The sequence below is a fragment of the Indicator indicator genome, chromosome 7, assembly GCF_027791375.1.
Source record: "Indicator indicator isolate 239-I01 chromosome 7, UM_Iind_1.1, whole genome shotgun sequence".
Classification (NCBI taxonomy): domain Eukaryota; kingdom Metazoa; phylum Chordata; class Aves; order Piciformes; family Indicatoridae; genus Indicator; species Indicator indicator.
Window position 1 is genome coordinate 15,051,456 of NC_072016.1, and position 21,668 is coordinate 15,073,123.

General features: G+C 44.2%; 2 protein-coding genes across 3 annotated transcripts in view; one reads left to right on the top strand and one right to left on the bottom strand.

The window, feature by feature from the left end:
* The window catches only part of TBC1D12 (TBC1 domain family member 12), a 42,216-nt gene extending 35,524 nt beyond the window's left edge, over positions 1–6,692 (bottom strand). Inside the window, exons 1-2 of one of the 2 annotated variants that reach the window (XM_054382196.1) lie at positions 6,168–6,692; positions 5,857–6,065 (exon numbers count right to left, since the gene is read on the bottom strand). In XM_054382196.1, coding sequence (XP_054238171.1) covers positions 5,857–6,065; positions 6,168–6,692 — 734 coding nt within the window. Of the gene's footprint in view, positions 1–5,856 lie in introns of both variants that reach the window. The other variant, XM_054382195.1, reaches the window with a different exon arrangement.
* Positions 6,693–18,500: 11,808 nt separating this feature from the next.
* Positions 18,501–19,874, top strand: LOC128968062 (D(1)-like dopamine receptor). Its single transcript, XM_054382383.1, has one exon. The coding sequence runs from the start codon at positions 18,501–18,503 to the stop codon at positions 19,872–19,874; it is 1,374 nt and encodes a 457-aa protein (XP_054238358.1).
* The last annotated feature ends 1,794 nt before the right edge of the window (positions 19,875–21,668 follow it).

The window sequence follows — 21,668 nt, forward strand, 5'->3', positions numbered from 1 at the left end:
TCCAGTGATAAAGAAATACTACAAAACATGAGGATCTGTTAGACAGAGATATTAATATACACCAGCCTGATTCCTTTCACTTTTGCATGATAGCTTTAAGGTTTACAAAGCAAGGAAGAAATTCTTCAGTCAGCCACGCAGCAGCTTCACCTATAGAATGAGGAATGGTAAGCAACTTGCAAAACATCTGAAATTTACAATGACAACAAGCTAGAGATACTATGTACTTTGGAATCTGTACTGTTTGCCATTTCACAGTCACAAACCTCCCAAACACTTTTGGTAGCTCATGGTTTGCTTGGTTTTCTTGAAGCATTTCAGCATCCAGCATACAAACAGTTTCACTGTTGCCCACCAGCAAGACAGGCAAGATCGTACGTTAATGGACGCATTAGGCAACCAAACCAATACAGACACACAAAAAAGGCTGCGGATGGAAGTTGGAGCAATACAGCAACCTCACACCTATCCAGAGTTAAATCAGCATACAATACTTCCATCTGTGTATCTGAAATGTAACTTTGGTTTGCTACTCAGCAAACATCACAGCCAAATGATAACCCAGGTGCACAGCATCCTGCATACTTGTGTGAAACACCTATTGCCAAAGTTTTTCAGAAATACAAAACTCTTAAAAACCTACACAGTCATCCTAAGGCATGGGAGTGAAACTTCATCACACAGGCATTTTCAACCCATAGACCTTGGGGACTTGCTCATTTCCATAAGCTGCTTGGAACTGGTTCACTAATAAAACCAAGCCTGCCAAGTCATACAGACTTAATCCACTACTATGGGATCCACATTTGTCACTGGGACTTTAGGTGTACAGAGACATTTCCTTGACCTTTTCATGAACAAAAAGCTTATATAATTTGAGTAAAATTTTCAATGTACAGTGTTATTTTAAAAGTTGGTAGACAAAAAAATGAATGGCAAGCATTAGTCTTCAAAGTTTGATACTGTTTGTGTTACACTGGAGATTACACATACTTAAGTTGTGACTGAAGCCAGGAACTGGCCAACACGTCAACATAACGTCATAAATCATTCTTTGCAAACAGCGAATGAAGAATCTTCGGACAAGCTTCTTATTTTGACAACACTTTTTCCTACTTTCAGCAAGTTAATTACGTCTCTAACTCAGGAAAAAGGGATGTTTGAAGCTAGTTATAGATTTGTGTCTAGGTGTGATTGTCAGGGGGAGGAATTTCACCTCCCACTGACACAAGGTGTCCTTGCCTACGATTACAATATCCACTTGTTCACTCAAATTACAAGATTGCTTAGTGAAAGAAAAAACCTATGTCTGACAAAGACAGAAGGGTGAAGGGTGCTCAGTTTTTTGGGAGAAGCATTGCTCTATTCCTTTAGCTCTTCTCTCTTATTATCTTTCCAGTATATTGTCAGCATATTTCCTCGACCTGCTAGAGGCACTCTGTACCTGTTGTTTTTGTTTGTTTGTTTTTTCTGGACAGGGAAAAAAAAAACACCTCGAAATCTAAAACACATGCAACTGTTTCCAGGCTATCAGCAAGAACGGACCAAGGTATAGGAACAGGCAATACAGGAATATAAATTAAGCATTGTGAAGTGCCTCCATCAATCTATTCTTTTATCCTTACACAAACAGAAGGCTTAGGAGATCTGTTGCAACTAGGGACAACTTATTCCCCGCTTGACTTTAGTTATTCACTAAAACTCCACAAAAGAGACCTCTTCCCCACAGATGTACTGTACATCCTCTGAAGTTTCATGCTGATACATAAAACAGAAAAACTCTGTATACATAAAGAAACATTGATTCTGGTATTAAACATTTACAAGAGGCAGGTATAGACTAAATATATGCTTATATATATATATATACACACACTTATATATATATATATATATACACAGCTCAAAAAGCTACAAGCACTGCTTAGTAATAAATTGAAATATCAACTACAGCTCTGAAGACACTACTATGTACACAAGTAACAATACTCAGGGGAGTGAATCTCTCTGCAATCCTCCACAGTCTCTGTCAAGGACATTTGTAGGAGCAAGAAGATTAGCAGCTTTTGAAGAACTACCTACTTACTTAACCACAGAACTGTGTTTACAAAGAGGGAGAAAAAGATACGGGCTTCAGTGATTTCTCAGTTGTTTGTTTCTACAACACTGACTCCCTTCAACTTTCCATCATCTCCCTAAGTGAAGATTTTTCAACACTTCTGGATAATAAGCACATCTGCTCTGGGTGAGAAAGGATGAGACTAAAGACATTTTTTCTGAGGATATAGGTGCCACCAGCCATACATGCTCATAATCCCTTACACCAATGTGTACACAGCACATTGTAAAGATCTGTGAGACGTGGAAGTTATGAATTAAAGGCTTCACTATTTTACTGGGAAACCTTGTCAGATGTATTCTGGAAAACAAGTTACTCGGAAAATGTTGTTTTACTACAAAGCATCACTGTTGCTGTCAACAGTAAGCTCTGAATCCAGGAATGAGAAACTTCACAAAACACCAGGTAGCTAAATTTATGTAGTAAATACACAATTAAGAAAGGAACAGTATCTATACCAGCTGAGAAGATGCCTGGTATATACATGTAGAATTAAAAAGAGATTGAAAATCACTGTGGATTCATCTCAGCCCTGAAATACTCACTGCTGATTGCCCTTTTTAATTTACTGTTCTGCTCTGTATGTGCTGCTTTGGCAGATAAAGCATATAGCAATGAAAGTAATCATCATGGCTTTAATTCTGCTGTCCACACAACACACCTGCTCACAGAAGCATTCTGTACCAAACAACTATCCACTAGGGCTACCCAAAAGTGATCCCATAATCCAGAACAGCAAGTTGCTACATACTACCACAAAACCATAAGAACAGTGTCTATATATTGCTGTATTACAAATCATACACAGGAGTACAAAGCAGTGACAGGTGACTTTAAAGATGCCACTTAATGCTCTGACCATAACAGTAGCACAGTGGAGACAAGTGACCATAGTCATGCAATTTTCCTTGCCACGGCACTCCGCTCCACATACCTCTGATTTACTTGAAGCATCCCACTTCACATGCTGAGAGAAACAAAGAGGTAGAACAAAAAGATCAAAACCAATTATTTTTCAGTTAAAAGTTGTCATAATTGATTTGACAGGCTTAGTAATGTGGCACAAACACAACTTAAACCCCCATGGACAAATATTACACCTAATACTTATCTGGAAGAAAAAAAAATCATCACTGAGTGAACTTCGTCATGACTTTAAAATAATTATTACTGACAATCTCAAGGGCAAAGTCACTCTTCCTGTAACAGAGCTTGGGCAAGACACTGCTGCTGACAGCTGCTCGTTTTTGCCCCTGCCTCACCTCATCAGATTCCTATTCGGTTCAATGAAAGCAAGACAGAAAATTAACACTAACGATTTCAAAGAACTGCAAAGAAGGCCCCCCTGGTAACTGAAAACTGAAGAGGTTGAAGCAAGCAGCTGGAAACAGCAGCCTACTAACCCAGATCTGCCATGATCAAACAGTTTGTCTGACCCGGGAGTTACAAAAACGAAGTTTTCACGCTGAAGGCAGCAGGACTTCCCCCTTGCCTTTTATCGTTTTTTAAGTAGTAGCAAGAAAATCTTTCCGTATGACTATTAGAAAAATCAATGAGAGCTACCAAGTTTTTGACAGTTTGTAAACTGGACAAAGAGCATTCCAAGTGCAAAACATCCTATATAAGATGCTTCATGCTGCCAAACTGCCTGTGCTTAACACATCCAGTACCTTTTCTCCTACACTGTGGGAGCAAGTAACATACTCTGACAAAACATGAGCAAGTTGGTCTCTCTTAGCCAGTACTTCTGATACAACATGGCTACCTGGTACAACTTAAACGTTCGGGAACAACATCATTTATGGCTCTGTGCTCATTCAAAAACACAAGCAACCATCTGCTGAGAAGTTTGACAAAGAGGGACAGTTGCCACCAACACTCAATCACAAGACAATTTTTACACAATTTGAATCTAAAAACTGTCAGTTTTGAATGAATCTGAGCAGTTTAAAAAAAGAAGTGAGACATACAAGCTTTTAAAGTATCAGAAATGGTTCAGAAAACAGTAACAAACCACTCAAAATTATGAAAGCTTTATTATCACTTTTCTAAGCAGTGAGACTACAAACTATAGTATTACTGTATCTAGAGACAAATCTATCAGTAAAAAAGTCTAAGGTTGTTTGAGGTTTTTTGTTTTGTTTGGGAAAAAAATGAGTAAAAGTATGGTCTACTAGTAGATCTCATATTGGCTACTAAGATAAAATCAGCTATAACTAAGGCATTTTAATGAATGTATTGACAGAGATGAAGCTGAAGCCCCTGAAGGCAGTACCACTCAGCAGACCAAATGCACAAGAGGCACAGCCAGCAGGGCCAGCCAGGGGCTATGAAATTGGCTCTCTGGAAACCCCATTTTTGCATTGAGACGTCAACACTACAGCCTTTGTAAGGTTGGAAGCAATTAATTTTTTATCATATATTACCCAAGCTTCCCCTGAAAACAGCAACCATCAGTGTATAATTGACAATAACTTCTACTGAACACCAACTTCACTCTTTCCTATGAGGAAAATTCTCCAGAATTTCATTAAGCTATTACTCTGGGACAAAAAAGCAACAAGTATCAATGTTACCAGTCAAAGTGTTCAAGTAACATAGTGAAGGGAAGGTAAATAACCTCTAGCCCATGTACCATGAAAAAAAGTGTGGGACTAAAGAGCACTAATAGGAAATAGCAGGAATAGAGACACATCTCTCAACCCATCCTAGGAACAAGGTGGAGGCATCAAACACCCTGCAACTGCCACTATCCTTATCCTCAGGCAGGAATCCCTCACTGCTCTCCCTGAGGGTTGACAGAAGAAGCCTATTTCTCAATTTAGGATCCTGCTCTGAGATCAAACTTCTGCTCTTCTGTATCAGTTCTTTAGTTAATAGGTTTAACCTTATTCAGTTTTCCCAAAACAGTCACTGATGAGAAATATAACCCCAGGGTTTTGGAGAATAAAACCAGAAATTTGGAAATCAAACTCCCATCTTTAAACAAAAGTAATATAGAGTATGCTATGAACTATTATAATCAAGATGCATCTTTTGCATAGTATGTTAAAAGAGAGAGTGATGCTAGACTCCCCCACCAATGACGCTGGGTGCCCTTAAGTTTCTGGGTTTGTGCTAGAACCTAACAGAAGGCAAATAAATCACAGCACAAAGCTCAGCTCTTGAAGCTTTCCATATCACGCTTCAGAATAACTAAATTGTTCAGAGTAAGAAAGTAAACTGTACCTACACTGTCAGCAAATAGGAAAAACTTTATGAGCCTCTGCAACTTTCATGATGATTCTTAGAATCACCTGAAACCAGGTTCCAACACCAACTATTTTCACTATATTCCTCAAGCAATTTAATCGGTAGCAGTACACTGGTTCAGACAGTAAAAAGCAAAGCTCTGTCACAGGAAGCAGGTTCTAGTTTCACGTCCATGGAGTTTGCAGAAGCAAGACTATCGTTACCATATCACTCCCAAGTCCAAACCAAAGCCACATTCCTGCTGTAGCAGCGTTTACTTGGCAGAAGAGCCCGCCGTGAGTTGGAATCGCTCATCATCTGACCAGCAGGAAGGCACTGCTGACAGCAGACACGGTCACTCAGACAACCCCCACCCCCGAGAACCGGCCCAACAGACTTTAACCGCGGCTCCAGCGCACCCAGCCCGCCTGGGCCCCGCAGGCACCCCCTCTCCCCCGGCTCAAGACTGGGAGTGCCGGTACTGGCCCCGCCGCCTGATCCTTTACCTGGTGAAGAACTCGGCAAAGCTGCTGCCAGCGATGCCCGCCCGCTGGGCCCTCTCCGCCGGCTCCTGCGGCGGCGCCGGGGCCGCAGGAGCCGCCCCTCCAGTGGGCAGGTGCTCTGGGGCGCTGCGGCGACGGCTCACCTCGTAGGTGTTACGAGAGTTCAGGTTCACGTCCGTGAAACCGAGGGGCACAGGGGTCAGGGGAGCGGGCTCACCCCGGCCTCGAGAGGTCCGCACGCCGGAGGCGGCCTGCGCCCGGCTACCAGCATCGTCCTCTGAGCCGAGGGGCAGCGGGGAGTTGCCGGCCGCCGCCGTACCACCGCACCGCTCCGCCTCACTCCGCAGTCGGCAGCTCCTCAGCGGCTCTTCCAAGGCCGTTCCCGTGGGGAAGTCGCCGCCACTACTCCCCGGGCCGGGCGGGCAGGGGAGGAAGCCCCCGTTCTGTAGTTTTGCTTCCTCTTCCTCCGGCTCATCCCGCCGCGGCTCGGCCAGTCCTGCCAGAGAAGGCAGCGGCGGCTCCTCTGGAGGCGGCGGCAGCAGCAGGAAGCCGACGTCCCCGTTGGTCATCCTCCCACGGGGGCCCACAACGTAGGCGGCCCCGTTGGCGGGCTTCTCCGGGCAGCGCTTGCCACCCGGCGCCGCGGCAGGGCCGAGCGCCGCCAGGTACCGCTGCAGCAGCCGCTCCTGCCCTGGCCCGCCGCTCCTCCGGCTCAAGCCCCGGCTCCCATCCCGCTCTCCATCTTCCTCCTCCTCCGCCTCCTCCGCCGCCACCTCTTGCCGGCCCGCGGGAAGCACGGCTGCGCTGCCCGGAGCCCCAGCATCGTCCGGCCCCACCATTTGCCGCCACGGAGCCCCGGGGATGCCAGCGGCGCAGCGGGGCGGGGGCACGGCCCCCCCGGCGCGGCGGGGGCGCGGGGCGCGCGCGTTCCTCCGCACCGGCGGCGCCGCGAGCGCTGGCAGCCGGCGCCGCTCACCGCATCGGACCGCGGCCTCGGCGGGGGGGCGGCGGGCCCGGCTCACGCAGGCGCACGGCACCGACGCCGGCCCTTCCCCCCGGAAAACCACTATAGAGGGGCAGGGCAGGAAGACCGCGCCCGCCCACCCCGGTGTAACCACATCCGGGACCATAGAGATGCCAACTAGGCAGGATCCTGTCAGCCAGAGAGGGAATGCGGAGCCATCTTGCCTCCCCCGCTACCGTATTCCAGCTAAAGGCTCTCTGCGCGCAGTATTACCACATTCCGCCGCAGTGCCGCGACCGTCTGCAAGGAAAACGGTCGGCTCGGGGGTTAGCAGCCTCCTGCCTCCCCCCAGAGCCGAGCTACCACGCACTGCCTGCGCCACCGCGTCCGGTCTCTGCCCGCTCGGGCTAGAGTTACACAAAGCCTACATGACCCCCGCGGGTTTCGGGCACGCCGCTTCCACTCTCGCCCGACAGACTCACTGTGCAGGTGCTCACTGTGGTCGCGCGCACCCACGTACCATCCTAGCGTTCAGCCCGGGACAGCAGGCGTAACAGAGGTGGACTTAGCTTACCGGGGGCACGCGCAGAACGCACAGTAGTCTCACTTTTGACATTTACCCCCTTTTTTTTGTCTGAAGAGGTAATGATAACTTTTAAACAGCAGTGGTGGCGTTGCGATGGCATTGCGCAGAGGCAGGACGGGCAAGGCGAAGCTGTCACACAGGGCTGCATCGAGACTGGCGAGTGCACGGGGCGGAGCGGAGGACTCACGGAGACCCGGCACCGCGGCGAAACGGGGGATGAGGCTCCGTGTAGTTACTCACCCGGGAACCGCGACAGTGCCTACCCGGGGAGGAGAGTGGAGGCCATCTCAGAGCCGGGGCAGGAAGGGACCGTGGCGCCTCAGGCAGGACAGGGAAGCCGCTCCTCTGCCTGGGGAGGAAAGGGAGAGGAGCGAGGGACATTGCGAGTGCGAGACCGCCACCGCGGATGCGGGTGGTCAGGGCAGGGTCTGGACCTACCTGTGCCTCTTTTTTGATGAGATAGGATGTACTTGAGCTTTTGGCGGGAATGAGAGGAGGGATGAGAAATGGGATAGCCATTTCGAAATCGTGGGGTGAATCCTCTCCAGAGCCGTGACGGGATCTCAAAACTCTTCAGGTTAACGCTAGGGAGGTGGATGGAAGGGAGGTCCCCGCCTTTGTATTTCCTACCACATTTCTCAGAGGAAAAAACAATTTGTTGCAGTCGCCTCTACCCAGTGAGGAAGCAAGGCCAGAAGTCACTGTCAAAATAAGTCTCCAGAGAAGCAGTAACGACATAGACTTCATACAAGCTCAAGTAGGCTACCAGTCATTCTCGGCAAGCACCAAAGATAGCACCTCAACCCAAGCAATTGCTTTTGTGTGCCTACATAAATACAGCTGGTAACAAGTAAAGTGCCATTGTCTTTGAAACCATTTGAGAGAGAAGTCCTCCATGTGATAACTCCCCCTGCAAAGGTCATGCAGTGGGGTGGCAGTCCTTGCTTTTAAAAGCAGGCAAGTGGGACATGCCCAGAGAAAGTGGCCTCAAGCACCAAACAGAAATGGGGAAGGAATGGCCGCCCTCTTCTGTTGGTTTTCATTTTCTTTAAAATTGTGAGCATTTCAGAAACAAAGGTTTAAAATGTGAATTTTCACCTAAATAAAAAGTTTATGCATGTAACTGTTACTACTTCTTGTTAGGACTTGCAATACAAATCCCTTTGTGATAGGGTTTTTCCTCTTTGTCATCTTGTAACAGTATTTCTGCAGTGGGCTGTGCAGCTCTGGGTGTTGTACATATAACAGGCAAGTGTGATCTCACCTCCTAGATTTCAGTAGCTGACAAATACTTTGGAAACTCAGAGGCTGGAGAAGAAACAATTTGATTATGTTTTGTTTTGTCTTTCTGATCTTGATAGCAGGCAAGCAGCCTCAGCCAGCTACAGCCATGCCAGATAAAGGACCACTGGCCAGAGCTGCTCACAAAAATGCCCAGTAAAGGTGGCCAGGTTTACCTATCCTTTGGAGATGCCAGCTGAACTGCACTTTGTAGGCTATTTTGGTCAAAATAAACCATTAGCAAGGATAGACTAATTAAGGTTTTTCATTAACTAAAGCATTTTAATTAAGCTTTTTGCTCTGGGATGGTAGGTTTTCTCTTCACTGTGTTCCGGGTCATCTCGGAACATAGAGTCAGATCACTGTGCCTGCTGAGTGAACATACATCCTGGGTGTTATAGAGGCTTGTTCTGCCTTTACTGGTGAGGATTTTAGTTTTAAATCCTTAGAGCATGCTTATTTTCAACTAAGCATTCACTGTTTATGTGGGATGCTGTATGGCAGTTTCACTCTTGAATAAATTCCTGTGATTTAATTAATACAGAAGCTGCAAAGTAATACCAGATATTAAAGAAGCTAGGCAAAATAAAGTCTGGCACTAAAATTGTAACACAGGAATGGCTTCTGGTGAACTTGGTTCTGTCAATGCACCTGGGATAGTTGATAGAATAGAAAACTAGGCCTGTCTGCATCCCTGACCATTTTTGACAGCTGACTTTTCAATCCTGTCCCTCATTAGGAAAAAATCCTGTCTATAACTGCACCCTTTCGAAGGTCTGAACAATTACTAATGTCACACATCTCTCATATAATTAGCACAGTTACAGATCAGTAGTTTTAGTTCTGGTTCCCGCTCTGATCTGTGTTGCCCCACCTAAACTAAATCCATGTGGATTTTAGTGCTACAGACTGTTTTTAACTCCCAAGATTAAAGCATAATGAATATCCTGCAGTAGCATAACCCAGGTAATTGTTTTCAAGGAGGCTATGAACATAGGCAAAGGATCTAATCTTGCAGACACTTAAGAGAAGGCAGTGCTCAAAACACATGGTTGGGAACTCTGCATACTTTGGTGCATGATCCTTGCAGAACTAGACTCACACAGTGCTACTGGCAGTATGGAAAACATTCATTCAGGAGCAAGAACTTGTTGTTGCAATGCAGAATGTAGTGGTGTGATTTCCTCACCAAACTGACATCTCGGGGAGGGGCTACATTCTGCATTTCAACAAATTGGACAAAAATAACCATCGCTGGATTCTTCTTTTCAAAAGAACAACACAGCAAGGACTTGGACACTAGTTTATTTCGTGTGCCAAACAATGCTGATAACTGGAATATGTGTTCAGCGGCTACACACATAACTGATGTCCAGCTGGTGGTTTCCCAGTGCTCTTTCATTACTTCTGTAATGAAAATATGGAATGGTTTCCTCAAATCAATATATAGGAAGAACTGTACCCTAGAGCTCCCAAACCCTCAAATGTTCTTCATTTCCATTATAGTTGTGCTCTTTGGCAGTTCGCTCCAGGAGCTTTCATTTCTTTAGAAATGCTGCTCTGGCAAGAACATTTGCACGCCAGTAATAGCAGTTGGCATTCTTAATACAAAGTCCCCTGGACAAGATCTCATCACAGAGTATAACTAACAATCAATTAAGATTAATTCAGAGACATGATGTTTGGCAGAGTCTTGTACACTGCAAGTTTCTGCTTAGCACACTGCCTGTCATGCTGCAGTCCTAAATTAAATTGCACTGCTTGTGGGTCAAATATGCTGTATTACCTGTATTATGATAATGCAGCCTGTGTTGCTCTGCTTGTGTGTGCTTATGCTTGCTGTAGTTCAAACAGTGCCAGAATGTTCTTGGGGTAGTCTATATTTACCATGGCTCTGATATGGCTAGAAGGCTTTCCAGGTTATTGACAGTCACTGCATGACTTTCCTTTCATGTAACCTCTGTGTTTTTCACTCCCAAACTGGGCTATGTAGATGACATACCTATGTAGAGACGACTGTGCCCTCTAGGAATCACCATCAAGATAGTGAAAAGCTAAAGACTGCTAGCATATCCCAGTATTGTTTGTTTAAATGTGATTAAACCCTGGTTCAGTCACATTTAAAGAGAATTACATAGAAATTGCTACTACATGAAACCAGGTTAAGATAGAAGTAAACGGAAGTTTTTATTTCCACATCCAAACCAGAAATTTAATCACACTGGTTCTTAATACAATAGAAGAGAAAATTAAAAAAAAATTAAACTCCCATGCTTCTGCTATCATCCCAAAGGACTTTACTTTCCTCTTTCTATCCAGCTAATCAATCAGTCACTTACCTGATCCACAGCCTCTATCCATCTGACTGCTAGATGCTTCAGGATGTGTTCACAGAGACTGCAAGTTTTCTCTTTCTTTTTGTTCAAATCCACCCTTGAATTCCACCAAAGGAGCAGGTACAAGCTGGCAGAGAGCAGACATAGAAGCAGCAGAAGAAAAGGAACAGATGAGGGTAAGCAGACAATGCAGGATCTCATATTCCTCACCTGAGATCATCACTCACTCGGGCAGTAACCCGGTGTTGCCGGTAGAGGCATATTTTTCAGATTAAATAAATGGGGGGGGGGAGGGGTCACTCTATAGAAGAAGAAATCTGAGCCCTTTTCTTCTTCCCTTCAGGATATTTTGGCCAGTTATTCTCCAACTAACCTTTTTTTGAGGTTTATTCGGGGTTTTTCTAGGACCAACAACAGTTATTTTACTTATTTAATCTGCTAATTAGGCCCATTTTGAATCACTTATGTTCAAACTCAATCCTTTCTTTTTTTCAGGCATCAGCATGGTCCTTAGCCTACAGAAGTAAATATTTTTGTAGGAGCTCATTCCACTGCACAGGCTCTGCTTTGCACTTTTGTTACCAACATTTATTGTCACATGCAATGAGAGTTTTTTATGAGTTTTTTGTTTACTTTTCTAAAGTTAACATATAGTAGATAAAAGTTTTTTTAGTCCTCGCCCATGGTGATTACAACCTTATCCCAAATTCCTGTCTCAGTCTTGTGCTCTGCTCACTGTCACTAGTACTTATAATATGACTTCTACAGCTGACAGAACAAAAACCAGAAAAAAGTTTCCTGGGATTTTTTTTTCTTTTACATTTTTCCTCCTGAATTCAGCGTGAACTGAATTTGGTATAGAAGTAGTTGTAGATGAAATATTTTGATTGAATTTGATTATAAATAATTTTCTTGAGGTATGACCAGCACAGAAGCATTCAAACATTTCATAGAAAGTTGAAGAGATTGTCAAGGTGTACGAAAGCAAATGGGTGAATAATTTTTCAGTGACAATGTTGGTGGGATCAGATCTTACTCTGTCCCAGCTCTTGGTCCTTCCTAATCCTGCTTCCTATTATGCCATCTCAGTGTTTATGTGGCAACACAGTGAACCAGACCAGGAAAGTGATATGGATGAAAAATAACTTAATTTTTTTGCCATGTTACTTTACAGTCCTCTCAGTTCTGTTGGTTTCACAGCGCATGAAGCTAGGTGATGCAGACTCATGAATAAATAGCTGGAAGCAGGAGTTGCCTACCTCATTTTACAGGGCACTGCTTGTGAATGCTGAAGTAGGTCCTAAATAGTAGCAAACAACAGTTTATCCTTAAAATAACACACCTCTCTTATCCTGGGCAAATAGAATAACAGGGAGTGGTTGACATGGGTAAGGTTCAATTTACTGCTCTATGTTTAAGCTGCACTAAACTGGCAGACAGTCCCTTAGGAAATGCTGCAGCCAGGTACAGCCAGTATGACTGGGGCTAATCACAGGCAGTGCAAAAGAGGAGAAACTTCTTAAGTGTATTATTTATTAAGGCCATTTGTTAAGTATATTTTCTAAGAAACATGCAACATTTGGGCTCATGGATGGATAGGAATGAGGAAAATGAGAGAAGAAAAATAAGATGTACATTTACTATCCAGAAACATCACCTTCTAGTTATGCAGTATGGCATCTTACACATCCTGAGCTATTTTCCAGGCAGCACTGAAAGTCTGTGTTGCTGAGTTATTCTATACAGTTTTTATGCCATGTTCATTACTGTTACGTCCCAGACCAGCACTGCATTACATAATGCCTGTAAGCACAACCATTAGATAATGGCTGTGTCTGAGTTGTGGGATGGTGAAACACTTCTCGTACCTCAGTACAAGGGATAGAACTCCCTTTATCCTGGCTCAGTGTTAGGAGCTAATTATACATCATGCCTTCACTTTTCCATGCACTGCTTTCCACAGATGAAAAGCCAAGGAAAGACTTAAAGAGACTTGTAGCCAATATAATGGTTGGAGTGTCTCATAGGATGTACCTATCATGCAACCCAGATACAGCCAGTGCAATTAATATTTGTTGTATTCTACCACAGGGAAAGAAGCCCATACTCCAGATAAGAATTTATGTTTATTTGCTTTGTATTTGAACACAAATTTGTTCAGCTTTTTCTAGCAAAGAAACATGGAGCACTAGGTGACAAGGCATGTGAGGTGCTAGAACTTCGAGGACAGAGACTGCAATGAACAGCTCCTGCAGGATGGCTTTTTTTTCTGATTAGGGACAGTTCCCAAGTAGTTATTAGCCATGATCTTTTCTAGAACTTTCTATAGGACCTTGAAGATAGAGAACATGAATCCGAATCACTTTCAAAGTAGCCAGTATAGGCTTCAGTGACCTTATCTGTTGTGCTCACGTGTCTCTACGTATCCTTCATCATCCATGCCCAGTTACTTCAAAGGCTTTAGACCAGCCATGAGCTTACAATAAGTGGGTAAATTAGACTTTCTATTGCCTACCAATATGGGCTAATAATCTATTTTAGATAATATAAAGTTTGTGCTGTCAAAGAAGTGTTTCAGAGGAATCTGAAGTTTGTTCTAAAATATATGTTGGATAGATTTTAGGAATGCAGGATCATCAAGACTGAATGTAGGGTTGTGAAGCCTTCAAAAGGCTTCTATCTGCCTCTTGGCATCACTTCTGCCTTGCTTACATTTTGTGTAGCAAATTGTTGTTATTTCTCAAATATATGTTATCCAAGCACCAGGCCTTAGTGGTGGCAGTGGTGTGGTCATCTCTTCAGGAAAAAAATAATTGCACATCATTCCTGTGCTGTCTAATCATGTAGTCTAACCAATTCTGACAGTGGCTGCATGCAGACTTTGAACAAGATGAGAGTTCAAAATGGTCCTTATGAAACACTAAAAATAAGTGGCTATCACATATCACAGCTGCTGGCTGCTAGAAAGCTCTCCAGCTTGCTCACAGGCTCTGTTTCACTAAATCTCTAAAATAAATATACACAATGCAAAACAAAAAGCAATGCTATGGCTGTTGGAAATTATTTTTAAAAACCTGCATTTTGAGTAGAGGTTAAATTGCACTTCTGCATTCTGAGTGCTGAGCAGTGTCCTGCACATAGAGAAAATCAGTTTGCCGTTCACCCTTGGAAAACATCACACAGCTCCCCTCAAAAAAACAGTTCACACAGTGAAGGATGGTAAGGGATGTGGGGGAAAAAAACGTGAGGAAAACTCACATGTGTTTTCCTAATGATTAAAGTTTGCATATTCTGAAGCAAACCAGGGAGATACATTCCCAATTTAGCAGATAAGTTTTTGTTGTAGGTAGAGCACAAACTATTAATTTCTGTAGGAACATGATTTGGAGATAGTTCTGCCACACTGGTTAGTAAGAGTGGATTTCAACAATTTTTCATTCTGCCAAGTGATGTGTGTGCCCTCTATTGGAAACACAAGTTGGATTGCATTTTTTAAATCTTAATTTTAAAGCTTGTTTTATAAATGCACTGATAGTCAATGTCACATTTTTTTATCCTAAAATATGTGGAGATAACATTTTGAAATACTCAACATTTCGTTATAGACTGGTTTTCACATTATTATTACTATCTTAATCAAATTAAACACTGGGTAAAATAACAGAGGTACTGATTACTGTAGCAATGTGATTTTTTTTCTCTGTTTAAAAAGCAGAATCAAAAAGCTGTATCGTGCCATGCCTCTGGAAAAAGGCAGCCGCTGTCATCAAATACCTGAGCAGCAGGATGCATTGCTTTGTTCAATAAAGTGCTGGGTTTTGTACTGTGCTGCTCAAAAACACAGCTCAGGTGCAAGAGGGTAAAGGCTGTGTTAAAGCCATCTTTTTGCCTTCTAAATTACAAGCTGTCAGGAGCCAACTCAGTCCAGACATTACTCCAGTCTATGATACTTTGCCTTACAGTAAAGGCTGCCAGTCAATAATGCTCAAGATTAGAATAGTCAAGAGTACTCTCCTAGGTCTGCCAGGGCATTAAATCTTCTGATTTTACCTTCTGGATTTTGGACTGTACGTAAATGTCACACTAGGCATTTCGTCCCTACCAAAGTTAGGAAGGATATCTGAGATGTTCAAATAGGAGTGTACCTCTGAATACCAGGAAAACATTTGCCAAAAGCCCAATATGGCTAAATGATTAATGCCCAGCACTATCTAAGCCAACATGCATTCCTTTAGAATTCTGGGGACCCTCTCCAAAACCAAGTACAGAAAACAGCCTCAGGAATAGTCAGGTACAACAAACAGAGGATAAGAGAGGAATTAGAAGGGTTGATATAGCCTTAAATGGATCTGTGCATCTCCTTTATCACTAGAGGCTAAAGGGATCAAAGAAGAATTAGGCCACCCTAGGAAGGGGAAGGTTGTCTTCTCTACTTTAGTTCTAAACTAGTAACATTATGGGAAGGCAGCTACCCTTGACCTAGTAGTTTTTAGCAGTGAAAATAAAGCATTCTTACAGGTCAAAGAGTAGCTATAAGATAAATCCAAGCAATCCTATAATTTTAAAAGCATGAGAGTCATCATGTCCAGGTGTCATCCTGAAGAGCTCCAAAAGCACTTATAGATCAAGTGGTTATGCTGCCAGCAAAAATATGCAGCTTTTGTGTGAGACATGAATAGTCAAAATGGCACACCTGTATTTAAATTATAACTCTTCAGTGTCATTTCCAGGCATTCCCAGTGAGGGATTTACCCATGGATTGAAAAAGACTGAAATATTTTCTGGAGTCATAAAAGATTGTTTTATTTAGTTCCTCAGTATTTTTACATAATTTTGCTCAGACCCTTCCTATTCTATCCTGAGTAAGATTAACTCAAGAAACAGCTACAGCCCTTAAATATCAAAGTTTACAGCATTTTCAGCTCACTGCACACACCAATTTTCACACAGTCTCTCTTTCCTTCCTCTCCAATAAGCTCATGCTTCACCTCATTGTGCCAAATAAAGGAGCAAGAGCAGGGCAATGTTTCTATTCCTGTCTTTGTCTCTGACTCACTGTATAGTTTCCTAATCATTTGCATCTTACACATAGATCCCCTGGTATCTTAGAAGATAAATGTATCTTTTTATGTTTTCTTTAAAATAAGATCATTCATAATGTGTGGATTCTCTTGTGCTTAATAAGGGTTGAGTCTACACTGCAACATTCCTATTGGTGAGGATATTAATAGGGGTGCTGACTTCTACCCAGATGCCTATTTTAATTACAACTGTAGGAAATTAATTTTTTGTGGCATTGACCTCTCAGTCAGATTAGACTTCAGCCAACAGCCTCAAATTTTTGAGGTAGGGCACTCAGATAAAAACATGCACACAGAAGAGCACCTTCACATGCACTTTCCTTGCTAAAAAGAAGCTAGATAGATTTGTGGAGCATAATGAGATCCTGGGAACTGGAGATACACAGAGACACTGAAAACAGTTGTTTTTATAAGGATAATGCTAGCTACCTCCCACTAACAGAGGCCTGTAGCACTACTAGCTGCTGAATATGCAAAAGCATTGCGCTGTTCTTTTCGGTGCTGTACTGCCTTAATGCCATCTGCAATTCTTCACAAATATACTCTGTTCTTCAGGGTAATTTTACTGGTTGTTAAATAAAAATAAATTTATTGAGTCAAGTTAGCAACTGTGTAGGTAATTCTTAAGAAATAAGATTTCGTCCTTAGTATTGGAATGAAAATCAAAGATCTACTGTGGTTTGCAGATGTTGGCAAAATCCATGAATGTTGGTTTCAAATAAGACAGGGTGTGGAGCTGGCTTTTATCTTACAGCCTATACTATTTTGACAGCTACTACTGTTTCAACAAAGTACATATTTTATCAGAGAAGAGTCTAGATAAATTATTTGAATTATGAGTTAGTCTTGTAGACAAATACATTAATAAGAAACATATCCCAATATGCATTATCAAGATTGTGGTCTCCAAGGCACAAAGCAGCTAGAATCTTAAAAAAAAAACATGACCAAATGTTAACAATCTGTTATGAACTGGTACAACCCATCTAGTTTATCTTAAATATGTTTATTTTTACAGGCTAAGCTGCTGCCTTTGCTGTTCAAAAATTATTTTAAACATTTCCAGTCTCTGTTCTAATAACCAAGAATACCATATCTGTACAGATACCTACTGGCTTGAAAAATATGTGTATTTGCACTAGTAGATGAAATAGTTCTAATTAGGAGGCAAAAAGAAAACATAAAATACCAAATCTAAAAAAAAACCAAAAAACCCTGTTTGTCACATTAATGAATTATGAGTTGATATTGTCTATTTACATCCCAATCCCTCTTTTCCCATGAAAGAGTTACTGTATGAATTCTTCCAAAATAAAGGATTACACCCTGTTTGCATTAGGATACCTTATTTAAATAGGCTGTAAATACATGCAAGGCATTTATATGATAACATGTGCGTCATTATAACAGCAAATGGAATACTGTTGAAATACATCAGAAAATACCTTTGGCTGAAAATTAATGTAGTAGTTTTGGGATGTTTGTGTCCGAGGAAACAAATTAACAGCTTTCTGCCAAAATGCAACAAATCTACACTTCTCTGTGTCTTGGGTTTCTGTGCTTTTGCTTTCTTTACATAGGACTCCAACAAAAAAAAAAAACAATAGCAAAATGCTGTTTTGGTGAAAATCTTGCTATCAAATCTGGGTATTAGAAGCTTTCACAACATAAACGTATACAAAGTGCCATCCTGCTCTTTAAGAAACCTGAAATTCTCTCGTGGTTTCCAAAAGGAGGAGATACTTGGAAAGCGCCAGATCCTCGTCCCTGTCACACAAGTACCAATCTATGACTGGCGCTTCCCCGGACGATGCTGTGGGGAAATCTTTCTCCGTTCAGTTAGGAAGGTCGCTTGATGCTGGGGACATCCCACACCGTTCCCCACCCGGCAGGAGGCTCCACCTGGGGGCGGGCTCGCCCTTCTGCTCCCCACAGCTGCACGGGGAGCTGCAGCGCGCCGGCGGGCGACACACGGAGGCCTCGTAAAGTCGCCCTTCATCCGCACCAGCGCCTGGGGAAAAACGCTGATCTGTCCCAGCACGGCACAGCTCCACTGCTGCCTGCCGATCCTCACTCCGCAGCGGGACGATGCCTTCCCCGGCAGGAGCGGCGGCGACAGGCGGGCAGCCCCAGGCAGCTTGCGCAGTGAGTAGCCCCGAGGCAGCCCGGCTCGCCGCCCGCTGCCGCGGGGGAAACTGAGGCAGGCGGCGTGGGCGGCGGGCAGAGATGCCCCCGCGGGCGGCCGCCCTTCCAGCCGCGAGCGGCGCCGGCTGCCTGGGGTTCCGCCGCCCCCTCGGGGAGAGTCACTCCGACAGGAACGGCCAGGGGTTGCACGGAGCGGGGCCAGCCTTTCCTTCGGGGGAGCTCCCCCAGCGCTGCCCCGCGAGCGGAGCGCCCCGATGGTGAACGCGGCGACGGACGGCGGTCCGCGGGCGCTGCGGGCCGTCACCGGGTGCCTGCTGGGCGCACTGGTACTGGGCACGTTGGTGGGCAATGCCCTGGTGTGCCTGGCCGTCCTGCGCTTCCGCCACCTGCGTGCCAAGGTAACCAACTGGTTCGTGCTGTCACTGGCCGTCTCGGACCTCTGCGTGGCGCTCCTGGTGATGCCCTGGAAGGCGGTCACTGAGGTGGCTGGAGGCTCCTGGCTTTTTGGCAGCCGCTTTTGTGACACCTGGGTGGCCTTCGACATCATGTGCTCCACTGCCTCCATTCTCCACCTCTGCATCATCAGCCTGGACAGGTACTGGGCCATCGCCAGCCCCTTTCGCTATGAGCGCAGGATGACACAGCGCCTCGCCTGTGCCATGATAGCCACAGCCTGGGCCCTCTCCATCCTCATCTCCTTTGTCCCAGTGCAGCTACACTGGCATAAAGCCAAGGACAGGAGAGATCCTGGTTCCTGGATGCCTGGCACACCCCACTGTGATGTCAGCCTGAACCGCACCTATGCTGTCACCTCCTCCCTGATCAGCTTCTACATCCCTGTGGCCATCATGATCATCACCTATACCAGGATCTACCGAATTGCTCAGGCCCAAATCCGCCGCATCTCCACCCTCGAGCGAGCAGGGGGGCAGTGGCCAGCTCCTGGCAAGGAGCCCACCCCCTCTTTGCGGAATTCCCTCCGCAAGGAGACCAAGGTGCTGCAGACCCTCTCCATCATAATGGGAGTCTTTGTTTGCTGCTGGTTGCCTTTCTTCTTACTCAACTGTCTGCTGCCTTTCTGCCAGCCTGAGCTCAAGACAGACCATGAAGGACAGTCACCCTGCATTGGCCAAACCACATTCAACATCTTTGTGTGGTTTGGCTGGGCCAACTCCTCAGTGAATCCAGTGATCTATGCTTTCAACGCAGACTTCAGGCGTGCTTTCAGCAACCTCTTGGGCTGCCGGCACTTCTGCTGTGCCACACCCAGATCCACTGTAGAGAGGGTCAACTTCAGCAATGAGCTTGTTTCCTGTCACCATGACACCACCTGCCAGAAGGAAGGAGCTGCCTCATCATCAGTAGCCCCCACTGCTGTCACTGCCTGGGTGCAGCCCATACATCATGCCACAAACCCTCAGAGAGAGCACAGCAGTAAGGAGGTACCTATGGAGAAGACATCTGTGGCTTCTCAGACACAGGCTGCCCCTGGCAGCAGCCCCAAGACTCATCAGATGCCAGCTATTTTACAATTGTATTGTGAGGCAGAGCTATCCTTGGAAACTGTTGCCCCCTGTACAGGGCTTGGTTGTTGTGAGGGACCCAATCACCCTGTTCGAGAGGGATAAGTGATTGCACATTTCTCACAGACTCATCACACAGGGTGAGTTCACTCTGCATCCATGTAAACTATGCCCATTCATCAGCAAAGTCCCATCCCAGAGGGATGAGAACCTTCTGCTCTTACACCAGAGGGGTGATGGGCATGTGAAGTCCATTCCAAAAGAACAGAGCTGCCATATATTAACTCTTCCCATGGCTACCTGTCTTTCATAGCCAGTAGTCGTTTTCCATGCATTAGCTCACCCCCACTGTTCAATCGAACTTGTGATATTTATTTACAATAGTGAGATAATTAGATAAAAATAAAAACAACTCATAGTTTGAGACCATTACATAATTTCATACTGATAAGCTAGTCTTAGATACAGCTTCCTCGTTAAAACCCATTTCCCCCCCTTTCATGGTTTCACATCATAGATGTACATAGTTCTGTTGGATTTTACTCCTGTGCTTGTTTCAAAGCTGCCAGTATGGATTTACAGATCTGAATCTGTGTTTACGGTCTCAAATAAAAATGCCCATATTAAAATATTACTATCTTATCCTGATTCAAAAGACTGCTCAAAACCCTGGAAAATGTAGACTTCAAACGTTTCAGGTGCCTAACTTTGGTATCCAGGCTTAGTGGTATTGAGCTAGGATATTCCTCATCCTCAAGTGTTAGAAAATGTTTCATTGTATTAGGCTGAAGTTAGAGCAGAATGGTGTTTGAGAACTAACACTACAACTTCAGAGCAATTTAAACTGCAGTCAGCTGAGGCAGCTGCAGTCCTTCCTCTCTCCTACTAGTTCAGGCAGCCAATCCTTCTAGAAAGCAAGCTCGATCACAAAATAGAAAGTACCCATTTCACTACTGGTATAAAAGAACAGCAACAAAAGGCAGAACAAATGGGTGGTGGGCAGCTTGCAGAAGAGAAAAATCAAAAACCATCATCAAGCTCCCCCACTATGTGTAAAAGGGTTCTGTAGACATTAAGGGAATACAGTGGCACCTCACTGTCCTCCACTTACCTGTCCACCACTTAGGGATTCTTACCATTTAATACTGTGCTCCACTAACCATCAACATCCCCCTTTTTTCTGTCCTTCACCTATGATTGAGTTGTTTGACCTTGGGAAGAGTGAGACACAATTATCCAGAAAGAGACATCAAGAATGCTTACATTACAAGAGTTTTTTTGGAGATTCAGTCTTATAGATGTCACAGCTGATATCTTCCAGAACAGTGAACCATGCAGAAAAGCCATATTCTCCTCCCAGTGATACTGTTCCTGCTCCCTGTGAATTTAAACTGTGTGCAGCTCTTAAAAGTATACATTTTCCCACATCACATTAATTCTTCCAGGAAAAAAATGCTTTTGCTATCCTGATCTTTTTAGGAATGTGCCCTTGGGTGTGACTCTAACCTGTTCTTCATGACCAAGACTGGCAGGAGAAGAGGCAACAAGCTTAACTGTAAAAAAGACCAAGGCAAGACTTTGGAAAAACTTCCTAAGAATAATTAAGCACTGGAGAAGATTGCCTAGGAGATTATGACATAACTCACAGTAAAAGTCTTCAAGATGACATTGATAAACATCTATCAGAAATGACATGGGCATTGTTAATCCTGTCTCAGGGCAGAGGCAGGCATAGTGTAATGGTTTCTATTCCAGTTTCACTATGACAACACAACTCATCAAGCATTGGGCTTAAGATGTTTGATTTTATTTTTTCTTTGCATGCAATAATTCATAGTTGTTTTCTTGAAGGCAAAACCCCACACACAGATAAGAACTTTGAGACCCCATTGGTGTGTT